Source organism: Excalfactoria chinensis, chromosome 4 (assembly GCF_039878825.1).
Source record: "Excalfactoria chinensis isolate bCotChi1 chromosome 4, bCotChi1.hap2, whole genome shotgun sequence".
NCBI classification, from domain to species: domain Eukaryota; kingdom Metazoa; phylum Chordata; class Aves; order Galliformes; family Phasianidae; genus Excalfactoria; species Excalfactoria chinensis.
In genome coordinates, this window is record NC_092828.1 from 51,598,157 (window position 1) to 51,612,364 (window position 14,208).

The 14,208-nt window shown below is 45.7% G+C and overlaps 1 protein-coding gene across 1 annotated transcript in view; it reads right to left on the reverse strand.

Annotated features, from left to right (window-relative positions):
* COL25A1 (collagen type XXV alpha 1 chain) overlaps positions 1 to 970 on the reverse strand; it is a 279,646-nt gene extending 278,676 nt beyond the window's left edge. The window contains exon 1 of the mRNA XM_072335135.1: positions 211 to 970. Coding sequence (XP_072191236.1) covers positions 211 to 552 — 342 coding nt within the window. The 5' untranslated portion in view covers positions 553 to 970. The remainder of the gene's footprint in view (positions 1 to 210) is intronic.
* Positions 971 to 14,208: the final 13,238 nt, after the last annotated feature.

A 14,208-nucleotide genomic window follows, 5' to 3' on the forward strand; every position in this document is an offset into this window, starting at 1 on the left:
CAAAGCGCCCTAGAACTTCATTTATTTTCGACTGCAATCCCGCTCCTCGGTACGGGCCAGAAGTGCAGGGAAAACCCTCAGAGCTCCCTGCGCGATGGCCGGGGTGGCCCTTCACGCGCCCCGATAGCCGCCCCGCGCTGCCCCACGCTCCCCTCGGCCTCCCCCTCTCCCCACCCGCACGCGGCAGTAGCGACCCCCCGTCCCGCACACCTGGGCGAGCAGCCGCTCCACTTTCTCCTGCATCATCGCGTTGAGCCGTTCCAGAGAAAAGCCGGGCAGCGGCGGGAGCGGAGCGGCGGCGGAGTCCCCCCGGGCGCCCTCGATGGCCGCCAGCCGGGCCTGAAGATCGCTGGTCCGTAAGCCCAGGTACACGCAGGAGGCGGCCGCCAGCGCAGAGAGCAGAACGGGCAGCGCCGAGCAGCACGGCCCGGCCCGGCGCGGGCAGCGCTCCCCGCTGCAGCCATCCCGTCCTGCGGCTCCGCGGCTCTTGCCCAGCATGCTTTTGCACCCTTCGGCCGCGGCAGCTTTTATTTCCTTTCCTCCGCCCCCCATGGAGGCGACTAATTTACAAACAAAAATAATAGCAAGGAACTAGACCGAAACGAGCGACCAAAAAGCGGGTGACGAGGACTAAATAAACAAACGGAGGCGGAGCCCGCGGCCGTCCCCGCACTTCGGCGGCGTAAAGCGGCGCGGGTCGAGCCCCGCGGCTGCTGCCCGCCCGGAGCCGCGCGCGGTGCGAGCGCTCCGCCACTTGTCAGAGAGCCGTGGGGCGGGAGGGAACCCTCGCTCTTCTCCCTCCCTACCCGCCGGACTTGTTGCTCCCCCTCCACCTGCCTGCCGGCTCTCGCAGCCGCGCCAAGCCGGGCGGGGAAGCCCCGAGCTCGGCCCCGCTGTCAGCTGCCGCCCCGCCCTCGTTCGCACGGCGTTCACCTGGGCGGGGGCTCAACACGAGCTGCTGCCGCCGGCTTTGCCCCCTCCTACAGCTGTTTCTCCGTGCTCGAGGCAGCGGCGGAGCCCGCGGGGACGCGCGGCTCCAACGGCTGCTCGGAAGGTGGAAAGAGTCCCGGGGTAAAGGCGGACACGGTGATTCCCAGACAGCACCGAGTGTGCTGGTTTGCACCACAAACTGCATTGCCTCGTGGAGTTCAGTTTGTGCGCTTTTATTACCTATTGTTTTCCAAGCACTCGCACACAGTGCCGTGAAACACAACTGCTGTGAAAGCACAAATGCAAAAACCTCAGTGGGGTTCTGTGCAATCACGGAGCCTTTGGGTAAAGCGCATCGCAAATTCATCACTACTGCTTTGTACTTCACAATTCGTCTCTCTTCATTATAAAAAAACAGAGGAGAAATGTATCACAGGCTGCTGTCGGGGAGCAGAAGCCGTGATCGCTAGCCTTGGGTGACCATCCCTCATGGCAAACAGTTAATGGTTGTGACGGGCAACGTGCAGACAAACTCCAGCGAGCCGCACGTGCCTTGCCTTCAGGACTCGTGGATAACAACCACTGCCTGTAAAGTAGGGATTGCTCACAGCCTATCTGCTGGCAACCAGAGGAAGAAGCGGTATGTGGGACAAAAAATCCCAAACAAGCACACAAACATGCTCTTATTTGGTGCTCAACGCGGGTCGGCTGCGTGCTATGTGCATCGCCTGCCATCCTGTAATGTGGAGGCCATTGGCGCCAGCGAGGCGATGGGCCCCCTGCTGCACACCCAGCCTACTGCCTGCTGCCAGCCCTTGGGATGCCATCACCCTCTGCTTCACGCAGAGGTTCTAAAGCAGTCATAAAGTGGCTTGCCAGCACAGAGACCCGGCTCAGTGTTTTGCTTAGTGTGGTCACTGCCCAGGCAGCTCCTGGTCCCAGCATTGTGCCACCAGGTTGCTTTCAACAAGGCATGTTTCACATCAGCACCTATATGGCCTGAGAAGGGAAAGTCCCTGGCTGCATTCAGTTTGCACAATGCTCATCATTGTAAAGATAACAGAATGATCCAGATCCCAGTGTTTCTTCAGCGTGTGACACAAGCTCCTTTCTTAGTGGATAGCAAATCTCATGGCAAGTTTTTCTCATTCTGAAGAATATTGTTGCACAGCCTTCATTTTTCTACCTGGGAAAACTTTTCTGTTTGTCTCTGCTATGCTATGATCAAAGTCAGCCTCAAATCAGCTCAAAAGCACCCAAGGAATTGTGCTCGTGCTTTGTGTTGCAGAGGCAGCACTGCATTTTACACCTGGCTGATGTCACCCCTGAGAAGGGACAAAGCTAGCCCTGAATTTGTGATCAGAGCAGCATGTGGAACCAGCACCAGACTGACTGAACTTAGTGCAGGAGCTGCTGCTGCAGGTGAAGGACACAGCTCAGCTGCGTTACCTGCTGCAGAATTCACTTCTGTCTGAACAGCTGCTGTACCCTCCTGAGCTCAGTTACTTGATACCATCAAGTGGACAACCAGCAGCTTTGCAGTGCGCTTACCCATCTAAACACAATAAAAAACACATTAAATCTCAGCCTTGCTGCGCTCACTGCCTGCTCCCAAGTGGGAGGCAGAGTGAATTCAGGACATGTGCAGGTTCAGTGCCAGTGAGGCTGCTCCTTATTTTCCAGCCATGATGATGCCAGTCAAGAAGGCATCTATTTAGAATCATAGCTACGATTGAAAACAGATTTGAGAATGCTATTTGGGTAATGAAAGAACGGGTCTTCTTTATTCTTTTTCCCTTAAAAAACAAAAAAACTTTTATGCCTTTTATCTGTGAAGATTTATTGTTTTTTAATCGCAGTTAATAACTGGCTCTAAGGAGTCCAACTCCTACTCCAGGAATTTGGTTGTTCAGTTTAACTTCCTCAGACATTGCTGATCACAGTTAAGGTGGTAAACCACGTAAGTCCAGGTTACAAAACACTTAAAATGCCTAAAATGCCTGGTTTGCATCTGGTAGCTGGAGTAAAACAGCTTGAAATCAGAGTGGTGCCCCAGACGCGTGGAACTGGCCATTAACAGTGCAGGTGGAGCATCAGAAATTGCAGCTTCACAGCAGCTCTACTCAAACAGTAGCAAAAAAAAAGGGAGAGGGTTTTAAGTAGGGCCTGTGAGGTGCAGACCTGAGACGGCTGTGCTTCCCACTGGGAGGGGAGGGCTCTTGCTTTGAAGATCCCAATCTGCTAATGCTGCATCCCAGCAGATCCACGCATGGCCAGGGCAGAGGCACTGACACAAGCTGCAACTGTTTGCATTGCATGGGTCTGTGTTTGAAGATGTGGATGGTGTTTGCAGATAATGATTTTCCACCAGACAGGCTAATGTCTGGAGTTCTTTCCATATTTTTATGTCTACAACGGGGTGCATTCTGGCTGACCAATCCACAATCCATAACTGGATTTCTTTACCAGATACAACATCAACTTGCCATTGGAACTAGACAAAAAGAGATCCCAGAAAAAAATAAGCACGCATCTGCTGGAGTGACAGGTCATATTCCTCTTATAAAGTGTTCTGTGTAAGTGGTCGGGAATGGCAGAAGATATGGGGTAAGTGCAAATAGAAAGCAAGATCTGGGACTCGGCACTGGAGCTGAGGTGACACACAGGAGGATAACAGGTTATCAGTGGTCACACACGCTCCAAGACGCAGCTAAAACCTTCTGTTCTGAATGTTCCTGCTTCCAAGTTGAGCCTATACATTATTCATTATACTTGGACTTGAACCGTATCTTCAGTCTGCTGCCTTCTCTGTTTCTCTCATGCCTGCTCAGTTCACCCTCAGTGCATCTCATGCCCTAAATGAGATTTCTCTCCATGTTTGTGCACAAGCAGAATTTAGTAGTTCTGTGACTTTCCTCTCAGCTCCCTGGAGTGTTAGACAGTACGGTGTTTCTCACTGAGCTGCTCATCCTATCTGCCAAGAATCACCAGAAAAACAGAAAACAACTTACTTTCTTGTTTTGGAAAAAAAGGAAAAAGGAAAAAATAAAATAAAATGGAAAAGCCTTTCATTTTCAAATACCCAAATAGATTGCCTTCTGTCACTTTAAGTTTAATATAAGCACGCTGAAGTATAGTATACGTGATGCAGTACATTAATATACTTAGCAGATGGATAACACTTGCTTGTGATTTAATGCTTAGATATACTCATTTCACATCTACTGTACAAGCACTTCATATATTTGAGTCTGTAAGTCAGACTTATCTTCAGACTAGAGTCAATTGAGTCACATGAGCATAAGATTTAGTTTATTAGTTCCATAACCTTACTGGTATTTTGGCAACCCTGATAAAAAATAATAAAATAAAACAAAAAACCCTTGCATCTGGATTTTAATATATTTCACAGGATTTCCTTTTTTTCAACATGATGAAGCCAGCTCTCTTAGACCTACAAACTGACTGATTTGAGACAAAATTCAGACACGGTGTATCATTTTTTACTAAAATTCATGAGGTTCTTTTGTGTGTGTGTGTATGTATTACAAAACACTTCATAACAGATAAACTGACTACCTTGCATTTTTCAGAGCCTCAAATATTTGCTTCAAAACGCAGCCGATGCTTGGGATGTTCTGGCAGGACTTTTGCTGACTGGAGAACCATAATCAGAAGGGGAATGAGGTGACCAGACTTAAGTACCTCAGACAGAAAAAAGCTTCCATGCTCTGACTCCAGGCCAGTTCACATCCTTTGACTTCTCAGCTTGTTTATTTGTCCGTAAGCAAAGGCGACTGGAATTGATGGGTCTTTGTGAAGGACTGTGAGGATGGGGTTGTGATGAAATCTCTGAGACTGCAGAGCCCTGTATTAACACACAGCTTTACTCACACACAAAGTCTGATCCAAATCAACAAGGTGAGTCCTGAAAGCAGCTCTGCACATGCGTTGGAGTATTTGGAAGACACAGAAATGCCAAGACAAGGGTCAAAATCCAGTATCCAACATAAAAAGGCAAGAATAGGCAGGGACATTTTCTCATTAATTGTTAATCACCATTTCTGGTAGCTTTTTTCCCATCTTTTTTTATGTGAAGTCATTACTAAATAACTTCTGTATGTAGATGATGTTACATTTAAGGAGCAACTTTATTTCCTAGTGAAATGATTACAATAAAGAATAGACTCCTGGGGGATCACAGTGGAAACCAAGTCTGAAAAATGGTGTTGGTGACTCTGAGGATATTTTCATGCCCAAAACAAAGGCAAAAATTACCAACAATATAGAAATGAAGAACACAGGACATTGTCAATCATAGCTTCATGGCAGTCTTTATAATGCAGATATCTAACAACTGAAAATCCTTGTTGGGATGCCTGGTACCCTCAGTTATCTTTGGCTCCCCTGATACTAGTAGTGATAACACAGTCCTCCTGAGGACAGAAGCAAAGATTTTAATCTGCTTTTGAAGGACCAGAACAGTCTGGGGGTTTGTTTGTTTATTTGTTTGTTTAAACTGTGGCTTGTTCACACAAGTTTTCCGAAGAAAAATCTTTCCTTCCTGTTCATGCTGAAATCAAACATATATGGATCTAAAAATGCTCAACTGCATCACAAGTCAGTAGGAAAGAAAAAGTTAAATAAATCAATAGCTAAAAGAAATCTCTGCTCTTAAAGGCTGATCTGCATCTGCAAAATGTCTGCTCGATTTCTGTGGGTCAGACCAAGATAAATTGTAAATTGCTGTGGTAAGCATATGACAAAGCTATGCGACAACATGAGGTGGGAGGGAAGTTTGCCCAGTGCAATTAACTTTGTTCTTAGCTGTTTTGAGTAGATATCTTGGTTTTCTCAGACCTTTTATCTTTTATATTCCCACTGAACTGCCAGCTGTCAGATCAGCCCCTTGCCCTCTCCCTGCCATGGGCCTGGGGCTCCTGGCTCTATATTTCTCCTTCTCTCTCAGCAAAAGAAGAAGGAGATAAACAGCCCTGTTCCTTCAGGGCCGCACAGTGGAAATAATTACAAAACCTGTTAAAGGGTATTTTATAAGGCATGGGATGTCCAACAATTGAGGCTGATTCCAAAAATCATTACTGTCACCTCTTGCATGTGAAATTCTTAGGGAATGAGAATAGGGAAAGGCAGTCATGACATCTGGAAAGAATTAAGTCATGATCTTGAAAATTATGGAACAAACTGAGCACAGCCTCTGGGAGCCATAATGTTGAATGTCAAAACAGTGTCCGAAACCTGATCGTGAAATTAGGGCATCCTTTCCACCAGTAGAGAGATAAAGGAGGCCAGCCAGGAGGTACTATCAGCTAAAGAATCCATAGATCTCCTGAAGATTTCACAAGCATTCATGGGAAAGAGCACAATAAACTATCCCGGCTGCTCGGGATTACATGTCCCAGCCTTATGTCTGCATCATCTCAACCCAGTCAGGCCCCCAGCTGCCAGAGACCTCACTGCATCTTTCAGGGCACAGATTCTTCAAACAACTGTCACAGACTTCTCGTAGCTGTCACATTATTTAAACTATTTCTATTACTTTTATCTCAAAGGTAAAGTTGAGCCGTTTTGTCTTTGCCATTTACTGTGTCTGTAAGAAAATCTCATTCTTTGATGATGATGCTGGCTGCAAGGGTCCAACTCACTGAGGGCAGCATTAAGGGAGAAAGGGGCCAGGAAGAAGCTGGTTAACTACCCATCCTCTGTATCAGGCTTGCCCCTTTGCCCCGGATCTCTTCTCTGGTGCTTAGATTTTCCATAGCCCTGCTCCACAACCTTCTAATTCAGAGCCCTCCACATGTTCCCTGTGACTTGCAGTGTTGCATTATAGATGTCTGCTTAGAAGTCAATACAAGCCTTCTTGTACCTTTATCTTTCCAAGACTGCCCTGTCAAAACCAGTCAGCTGAAATGTACACACAAGTTAAATGCTAGCTCTCATGCTCTCCAGGAGTTGACAGAGGTGCTGTCTTCATACGAGAGCAGGAATGCACCAGTAACCGGTCATATAGGTTCTGCTGCAAACAGCAGTAATGGTGGGAGCTGAGAAAGAGGGAAGCTGGGACACACAAGTGACCTTGTGCTAATACTGCAGAAAGCAGTCATGCTTCGAGGGAAATAAGAGAAAGATGAATTTATTATAGATTTGCAATTGAGGGCAATGCTCCTAAAAGCTCCTTCTTAGTGGAGGAGAGGTGGAACTGAGAGATGAAGAGGACAGGAATTTACAGTAATAGCTCTATGGATTAGAAAGCAGAAGGGCAGGAAAGATCTGTCACAGTGACACAAACCGATTGATATTTATATATTGAGGGATGGGGAGGAGATATAGGAACTCTCAAATAAGTGTTTTGCCAGCTACCTGGCAGGGTGAAGCCATTTTATCTGGGCTCAGCAGATCTCTGTGTAAGAAGTTAAGAGAGCAAGCAAGTGTGCAGTGCACTTGTGGAAGAATGTTCCCAGCTGAGATTTTTGCTCTGGTTTGGTTAAAGCCTCTAAAGCATTGTCTGTCCTTCTGACTGTTTCTGATTCTGGACAGCTAGGATTTAAAATTACATCAGTCCCTGTGTTGCAGGGACAGCAGCAGATCCCAGCGGGCTTTGGGAGCAGCATTCCCCCAGGAGGGCAGGAAAGGAAATGTTTTTGATCATTGTAGCTGAAGTATTTTCTGCTTGATGTGGAAGGCCAGGTGGGTGAGCAGAGAAGTGGCGTGCAGAACAGCTCTCTGGAGAGGGGTCTGCTATGCCTGGGTTCACTCTCCTTGATGAAACCAAGGAAAAAATGGTCTGGGGAGAAGATACTCCATGCCTGTACAGCTGCTTTCTGACACACACATACCCAAAGCCAGGTTTTTGGTGCTTTTTGCCTGACATTATATTTAGGTAAGCTATCCTTCTTGAACAGCAGGGTGATGTGTGCTTAAATCTTCATTACCACTGAATATGGATTTGCACCTATTTAAGATATTTTGTGCTCTATTCTGTTCCACCTTGCCCTAGAGACAGTTTGGTTCTACTGTATTTTCCTGTCTGTCTCTGTCTTCTGTGATTGTAAGTGTTTAAGACTTATTAAATATAAAAGCTCTTTGATATCAGCTGGAGCACAGCTGAGGATTAAGCCTGCCCCTCAGTGCTTGCTCTGCTGCTGGCGTGTGTAAATCCTGCATAGGAATTGCTCCCTTCCACAGAAATCAGCTGCATGAGACACAGCAGATGCTTTGCAAAACAGATTTGAAAGGAGCTGAAGATACCTTTTCCAATGAGCTTTGTGATGAATATAAAATCCAGCAGCAGTGACTCTCCTCTCAGGAAGCCAGTGAATAGGCATCTGTAACTCACAGCATGTGTCTTGCAGTCCTTCAGGAACGTGCCTGCCAGATTTCTGCCACACAGAACAAGATGCACCTAAGAAGCCATGCCCCAGACTGGCATATCGCCTGGGGCTCTCTCTTGCCTGAGGCAGGTTCCTGTGCCATGCCACATCCAGGAGTGAAGCTGGGCTGACCCTTGGCCAACCTGAGCGATACCTCGGCACCACAGTTGGCTGTTATGACTGCAGCTGATCATGTTACTCTGCAGAATAGAGAAAATACATAAAAATTACCAAGACTAAAGTGAACTGGTAGTACTGGTCATCAAAAGGATAATCAAACTTGGCTGTAAGTTGCGAATCTACTTTTTTTTTCTGGCAGCACTCAAATACTTTTCTGCCAAGGTTTCATCAGCTGTACTATATGTTTTAGTTATTTGAGTCTCCATTAACGTGTCTGTCTGGAACTAATTTTTAGGTGGCTTACCCACAGGAATACCCAGCCCATATGCTTAAGATAAAATGGGGGATATGCATATATGCGTGTAGAGAGAGAAGGGATATAATATTTTTTACAAGTGATAGCATGCCTGTATATGATTACGATGTGTAAAAAGTACTCCAAAGCCTTCTCTTCAATCTGTGTTTATAGGAAAAGTCCTATATACTTCTAACAGAGCGAGGAGTTCTGAAACCAATCCCATAAATCAGCTGTAAAACTTCTGCACTATAGCCATGATGTAAGGCTGCCTGCATCGCTGCGAGAGTCTGAGGGTCTGTGCAGCTTCTTGCTGAGGTTACTGTGCTGCAGGCTCTGAGGCTGGGAATCATGAAGGTCTGAGCCCTCACTTCATCCTCAACAGCCCCAGCAAGCCTGTAGCTCAGTAAAGATACTTGTGGTGCTGTCTCTTGAGCTATTTTCTTCATGGCTATATAAAAAGACAAACACAGATGTGTCACTGCATCATAGTATTTAACACATGGCATAGCACAAAGGAGAAGGAGAGTTCTTAACAGTAATGTGCTGCCAAAATCATATAGCTCTTTGCAGTTATCAGCAGGCCAGAGTGAGCAGTAGCTGTGCATTATGGACTATGCATCTAGTACAAGTCAAGGAGATCTACTAGCGGCAAGGAAGCTACCAGGATTTAGGATATAGCCCTTACATCAATTATCTCTTTATTTCCTCTGCTTTATTGGTCTTATTTTATTTTCCCAGTGGCTTCTGCAGTGCATCTGCATTCCACATTTCTTTACAACTTAAGCTACTTGTTTCAGCTACCTCTTGTGCTGCTCCAAATAGTAGGATCCTATTTAAGCACATAAGGGTCACTGTTCTTTCCCCACGAGCTGTGCATTTAAGTGCCATTAATATTAAATAGGATTTGGGGGAATGCATTCAGGGAAAATAAACCTCTTAAACACCTTTTTTTTACTATACCCATTTTATTTCTTCAGCATTTCTCACCTCCTGAAGCTATTTTCTTATTTCCCTATATACAAGCACAGACATATCTCACCCTTCCAGCAAGACTCCCCCCTCCCCTCTGGTAAGGACTCTCAAGGAAACCAGGCATTCGGCTCTTTGCAGTTTTCTTTTGCACTTCCATTTAAGAGACAAGTTTGTTTCCTCTCTAAACCCATTTCCATTCAGAGACCAAAAACTACTTTTCCTCTGTCTAGCCCTGACAAGGAACATGCACTATCCTGAAGCCATTTGAAGACATAAAATGAACATAAAGGCTCGTTTATTTGCTTTCTTTCAGCTCTTTAAAAAATCACTTTTTTTTTTTTTTTTTTTTTCTTATGGTACCCTTCATCCTTCCCAAGTTACCATTCCACAACTAACCAACAAGTGCCACAGGCTGTAGGGCTGAGCAGTTGTTGCTGAACATTAAGACCACTTTGAAAGGGAACTCTTCAGCACAAATCCAGTCTCTGCCATAGACAGTGCCACTGACTTGTGCCTCTCTGTTAGTGGACAGAATTAGGAGTCAGTACACCACTTCTTGTGCTATTTCATTCCTAAAATGATGGCCTGAAAAGGAATGTGCCATTTCTACATGCTTTTGCCATAATGAATAGTAGTTCTGTGCTCAGATGAACCGTTTAGCTTCAATTGTTTTTCCATCATCCCAGAATGAACTGTTAAATGGGTTGAAAATCTGTTCTGAGCTAAGGATGTCTTTTCGGTAGTAATAATTGCTAACAAAGTGAAACGGAACATCAGGACGAAGGAGGACAGAAGGTCACTTGCAATTTATGTTAAAAAAAAACTTAATCTTGGAAAATGTTAGCTGTAGGTTAGAAATATTAAAACGAATGCACTTAACACCAGTGATTTTGGAGACACTGCCATTTATCATGGATTCATTCTGCTTTAGTAATTAACTTCCAAAGGTGTCTGTGTAACTTCATACCGCAGAGTTACCTAAGCAGTGTGCTAATCACAACTTTTACCTTTAGGTGACAATTTCAACATGTCTCTAGCTCAGTCATTACCATTTTTGCAATGGTTGTTAGCTAATCTTGTCTGTCTGGAGTGCCCGTGATACAGATCTGTAATTGTACAGCGCCAATTAACCTTTATTTCCCAGGTGAGCAAGCTAGTTGACTGTGTAATGAAGGAGCACTAAAAGAAAGCATCATTCCAACTGGAAAAGTCACAGCAGGAGAGCAAGAGAGAGAGCAAGGACATTACCATGCCAGGTAGTTCATAAGAGTGCTTTATTAAGGACCTATGTGAGCTATACACAAGGACTCCAAGAATAACTCTTGTGTTAAGGGGGAAGTTACCACATTACAGTTCGTTTTATACTCTTTCTTTCTTCTTTCCTCCCAAGAACAGTGGTCTTGTGAGCACCACAAAATAAGGCTTTTGGCTCACGTTTCTCTCAGACCAGCACAGCTGTTTGCTGCAGGGCTGCCCCTGGCTGGATGCTTGTAGCACAGCCTGCGTGCCTCAGCAGCTCTCACATTCAGCACAGCAGCCCATGGAAAACTGATGATTGAATTAGCTTCAGAGCCATCATCGATGCATGAATATTCCATCTAGAAGGGAAGGGAAGGGGAAGGGAGGGGAAGGAAGGAGAGGAGAGGAGAGGAGAGGAGAGGAGAGGAGAGGAGAGGAGAGGAGAGGAGAGGAGAGGAGAGGAGAGGAGAGGAGAGGAGAGGAGAGGAGAGGAGAGGAGAGGAGAGGAGAGGAGAGGAGAGGAGAGGAGAGGAGAGGAGAGGAGAGGAGAGGAGAGGAGAGGAGAGGAGAGGAGAGGAGAGGAGAGGAGAGTTCCCTCTTGCTCAGCAAGTGAGGGACTCTTGCAAGAACATTCCTTCTATGTGAGGGGAGCACGTGTCAACATTTCTTCTCTGTATATGCACAAGGGTGGCACTTGCATGGGAACTGTGAGGAAGCGAAATGACCCTTCTTGCTTAGCAGGCTGGAAAAGGGGATGAATTTCTATGGCATCCAGGAGACCTATTAGTCAGCACGCTATTAAATAAAATGGTGTAACTGTCACAAACAGCGCAGAGCATTTCTGTACAGCCTGCTGTGTTCCATAAGCAGATGCAGAGCACAAAACATGGGGAAAGTGTTTGAACAAATTAAGGTTTTGCTGTATTGAGGTCAAAGGGAGAGGGCACCTTCAGGTTCCTACAGCAATAGCAAGAGGTGCCAAGCAGCTGCAACAAGCCTATGAAAGGGCAAGAAAACTTACACGGGGGGAAATGATGATGGATGTGTGGTGGAAAGAAGGAGGTACTACGCAGCTTAGAAGTGTCAGAGCATAAGGAAGTTCTTGGTGGCTCTATATGCTGCAGTGTGTTTAGCATAGTGAGGTTATTACGTTATTTTTAGGCCCAGTTTTCACATGTGAGGTGTGAACATAGACTTCGTTTTGTTTTCAAAGGCGTGACTCTTCCTTCACAAGCTGTTCTAAATACACGCCTCAGTGTTCAACGTGCCAAAACAAATGTTCTGCTACATTCTGATTCTGATTTGGATTTTCCTTCTGAGTTTTAAGCCAGTAACATGCACAATAGCAAACTTCTTATCAGTGCTCAACAGCATCAGATATATGCTATTTTGTGGCTATACTGCTTTGGCCATCTTCTTCCCCTTCATGGAGTAATTGACTACTCATTGCCAATGGAAAAAGGAAAGTCTTAGAAGGGAAGAGAACTTAAGTCCCTGATATGAACTCAAAATTGTGGACAAAATCTTTTTAAGAAGAAGTTTTTCTTTCAGTTAGATTTCAGGAAGTCTGACCTTTTAAAAATGAGACTTATGAGTGTGTTGGTAAGGGTTTAGCAAGCACTACTGATGTTCACTATGTAAAGCCCCAAGTGCTCAGGTAGCCACCAAAATAGCTGAGCTCTTATGAGAACAGCTTGCAGGATCCTAGCATTGTTTAGGTTGAGTACAAACATTGATCTAAAGTTTCATATGGTAATGAGACTTAATGCAAGTGAGATCTGATCTGGAGCCAAGCTCCACATCTGATCCAGATCCAAATATGTCCAAATCCCTCAATATATTTTAAGTATACCACTTGACAGATTCCCAGAACATCATGAAAAGTTGTATGACAAATATATCCAAATAGGAATGCTTTGATAAATAAGTTCTTGTGCCTTTGGGTCTTTCTGTAACAGCACAGAGGACTGTGCCAGGTACTTGCCTATATACACAGAACGGCGTGGCTTGTGTTGCTCTTCCATCCTTTCTGTACTCCAAAGCCAGGAGCAAAGAGCAGGATGATATTTGCACAGATCACTAAAGGAGCCAAGCTTCTCAATCACTGTGACCAGGTGCAGGAGGGCTCCTTGCCGAGAGCTGCTGATCCCCAGGCCAGCTGCAAGGCACCCACTTGTCGGAGAGATGCGACGCCTCGGGCTCTGGGCACCACACACAGCACTTTTGCACTCTCTGGCAGGTGGTAACCAAGCAACAATGCAGTTTCAGACTGAAATTGTCCTCTCTGCTGTTGGATGAATGCATCAGCCACAGCTGCTACTATCAGGAAGGAGCGAATGTGATTTTGGGGGAGGGTGGATGTAAAGCAAGGAGTTTTGTATAGATGCTCTCCCCCCACCAGATTCCTTCTAGCTGGTGCTTAGAGATACTCTTTGAGGGAAATTCAGGGATCTGAATTCATCCATGTCACTGCAAATGAGATTACCATGAAAGAGGAAAGATCCCAGATGCTTGCTCTCGTTGTGAAAGAGCAAATGCTCTTGAGTGATTTTTTAGACTAGGTAATTGTAGCACCTGCCTTTGCTGAGTTGTGTAGTGATGTAGCTCACCCTCACAGTGACCTTCAAAGAAGAGGAAATAGCTTGTATGCAGAAATACCTGTAATGTCTTGCAAGAAAAGGCTCCTAAGAGAGATTGCCTGCTGGCTATACCACATATGAGGGAAGAGGGGGGCTGGGACTTCATCCTGGATTCTCACACCATTCCTCTTTTACAACCAAAGGAGGTGGCTGGTTTCTGCTTTTTCTTAGCTGTTTTTGCTATAGCTGGATTTGTCGTCTAAACAGAACTTCATCCTGCTCACTGCTATAGGAGCATCATTAGTATGCACAAAAGAAGGAAAAGAGACTGCCCAGGTGAGACCCAGTGGAAGTGCAACAAAAGGAGCCATTGCTGTGCCTGCTCTGTAGGCACAGCCAGTCCCTCTCCCAGCCTGCTGCTCCCTACCTTATGCTTCTACAAAAATGCCTATTTCTGACCAGTGGTGCCAGCTCCCCCTTGAGCTCTGAAGAAACATTTATGCAAACTGTAAGTGGTGCAACATGAGGGGAAAGGGCAGGAATGAGCACATCCTCTCCTTCCTACTGCATCCATGTAATTTACCCTTTTACGACATATCTAGTTGCCCTTAGCTGTAGTCCAGCCAGAAGAAGCCTAGGCCTTACTTACTTTTTGGCTTTATCCATTACATTGCATAAATAT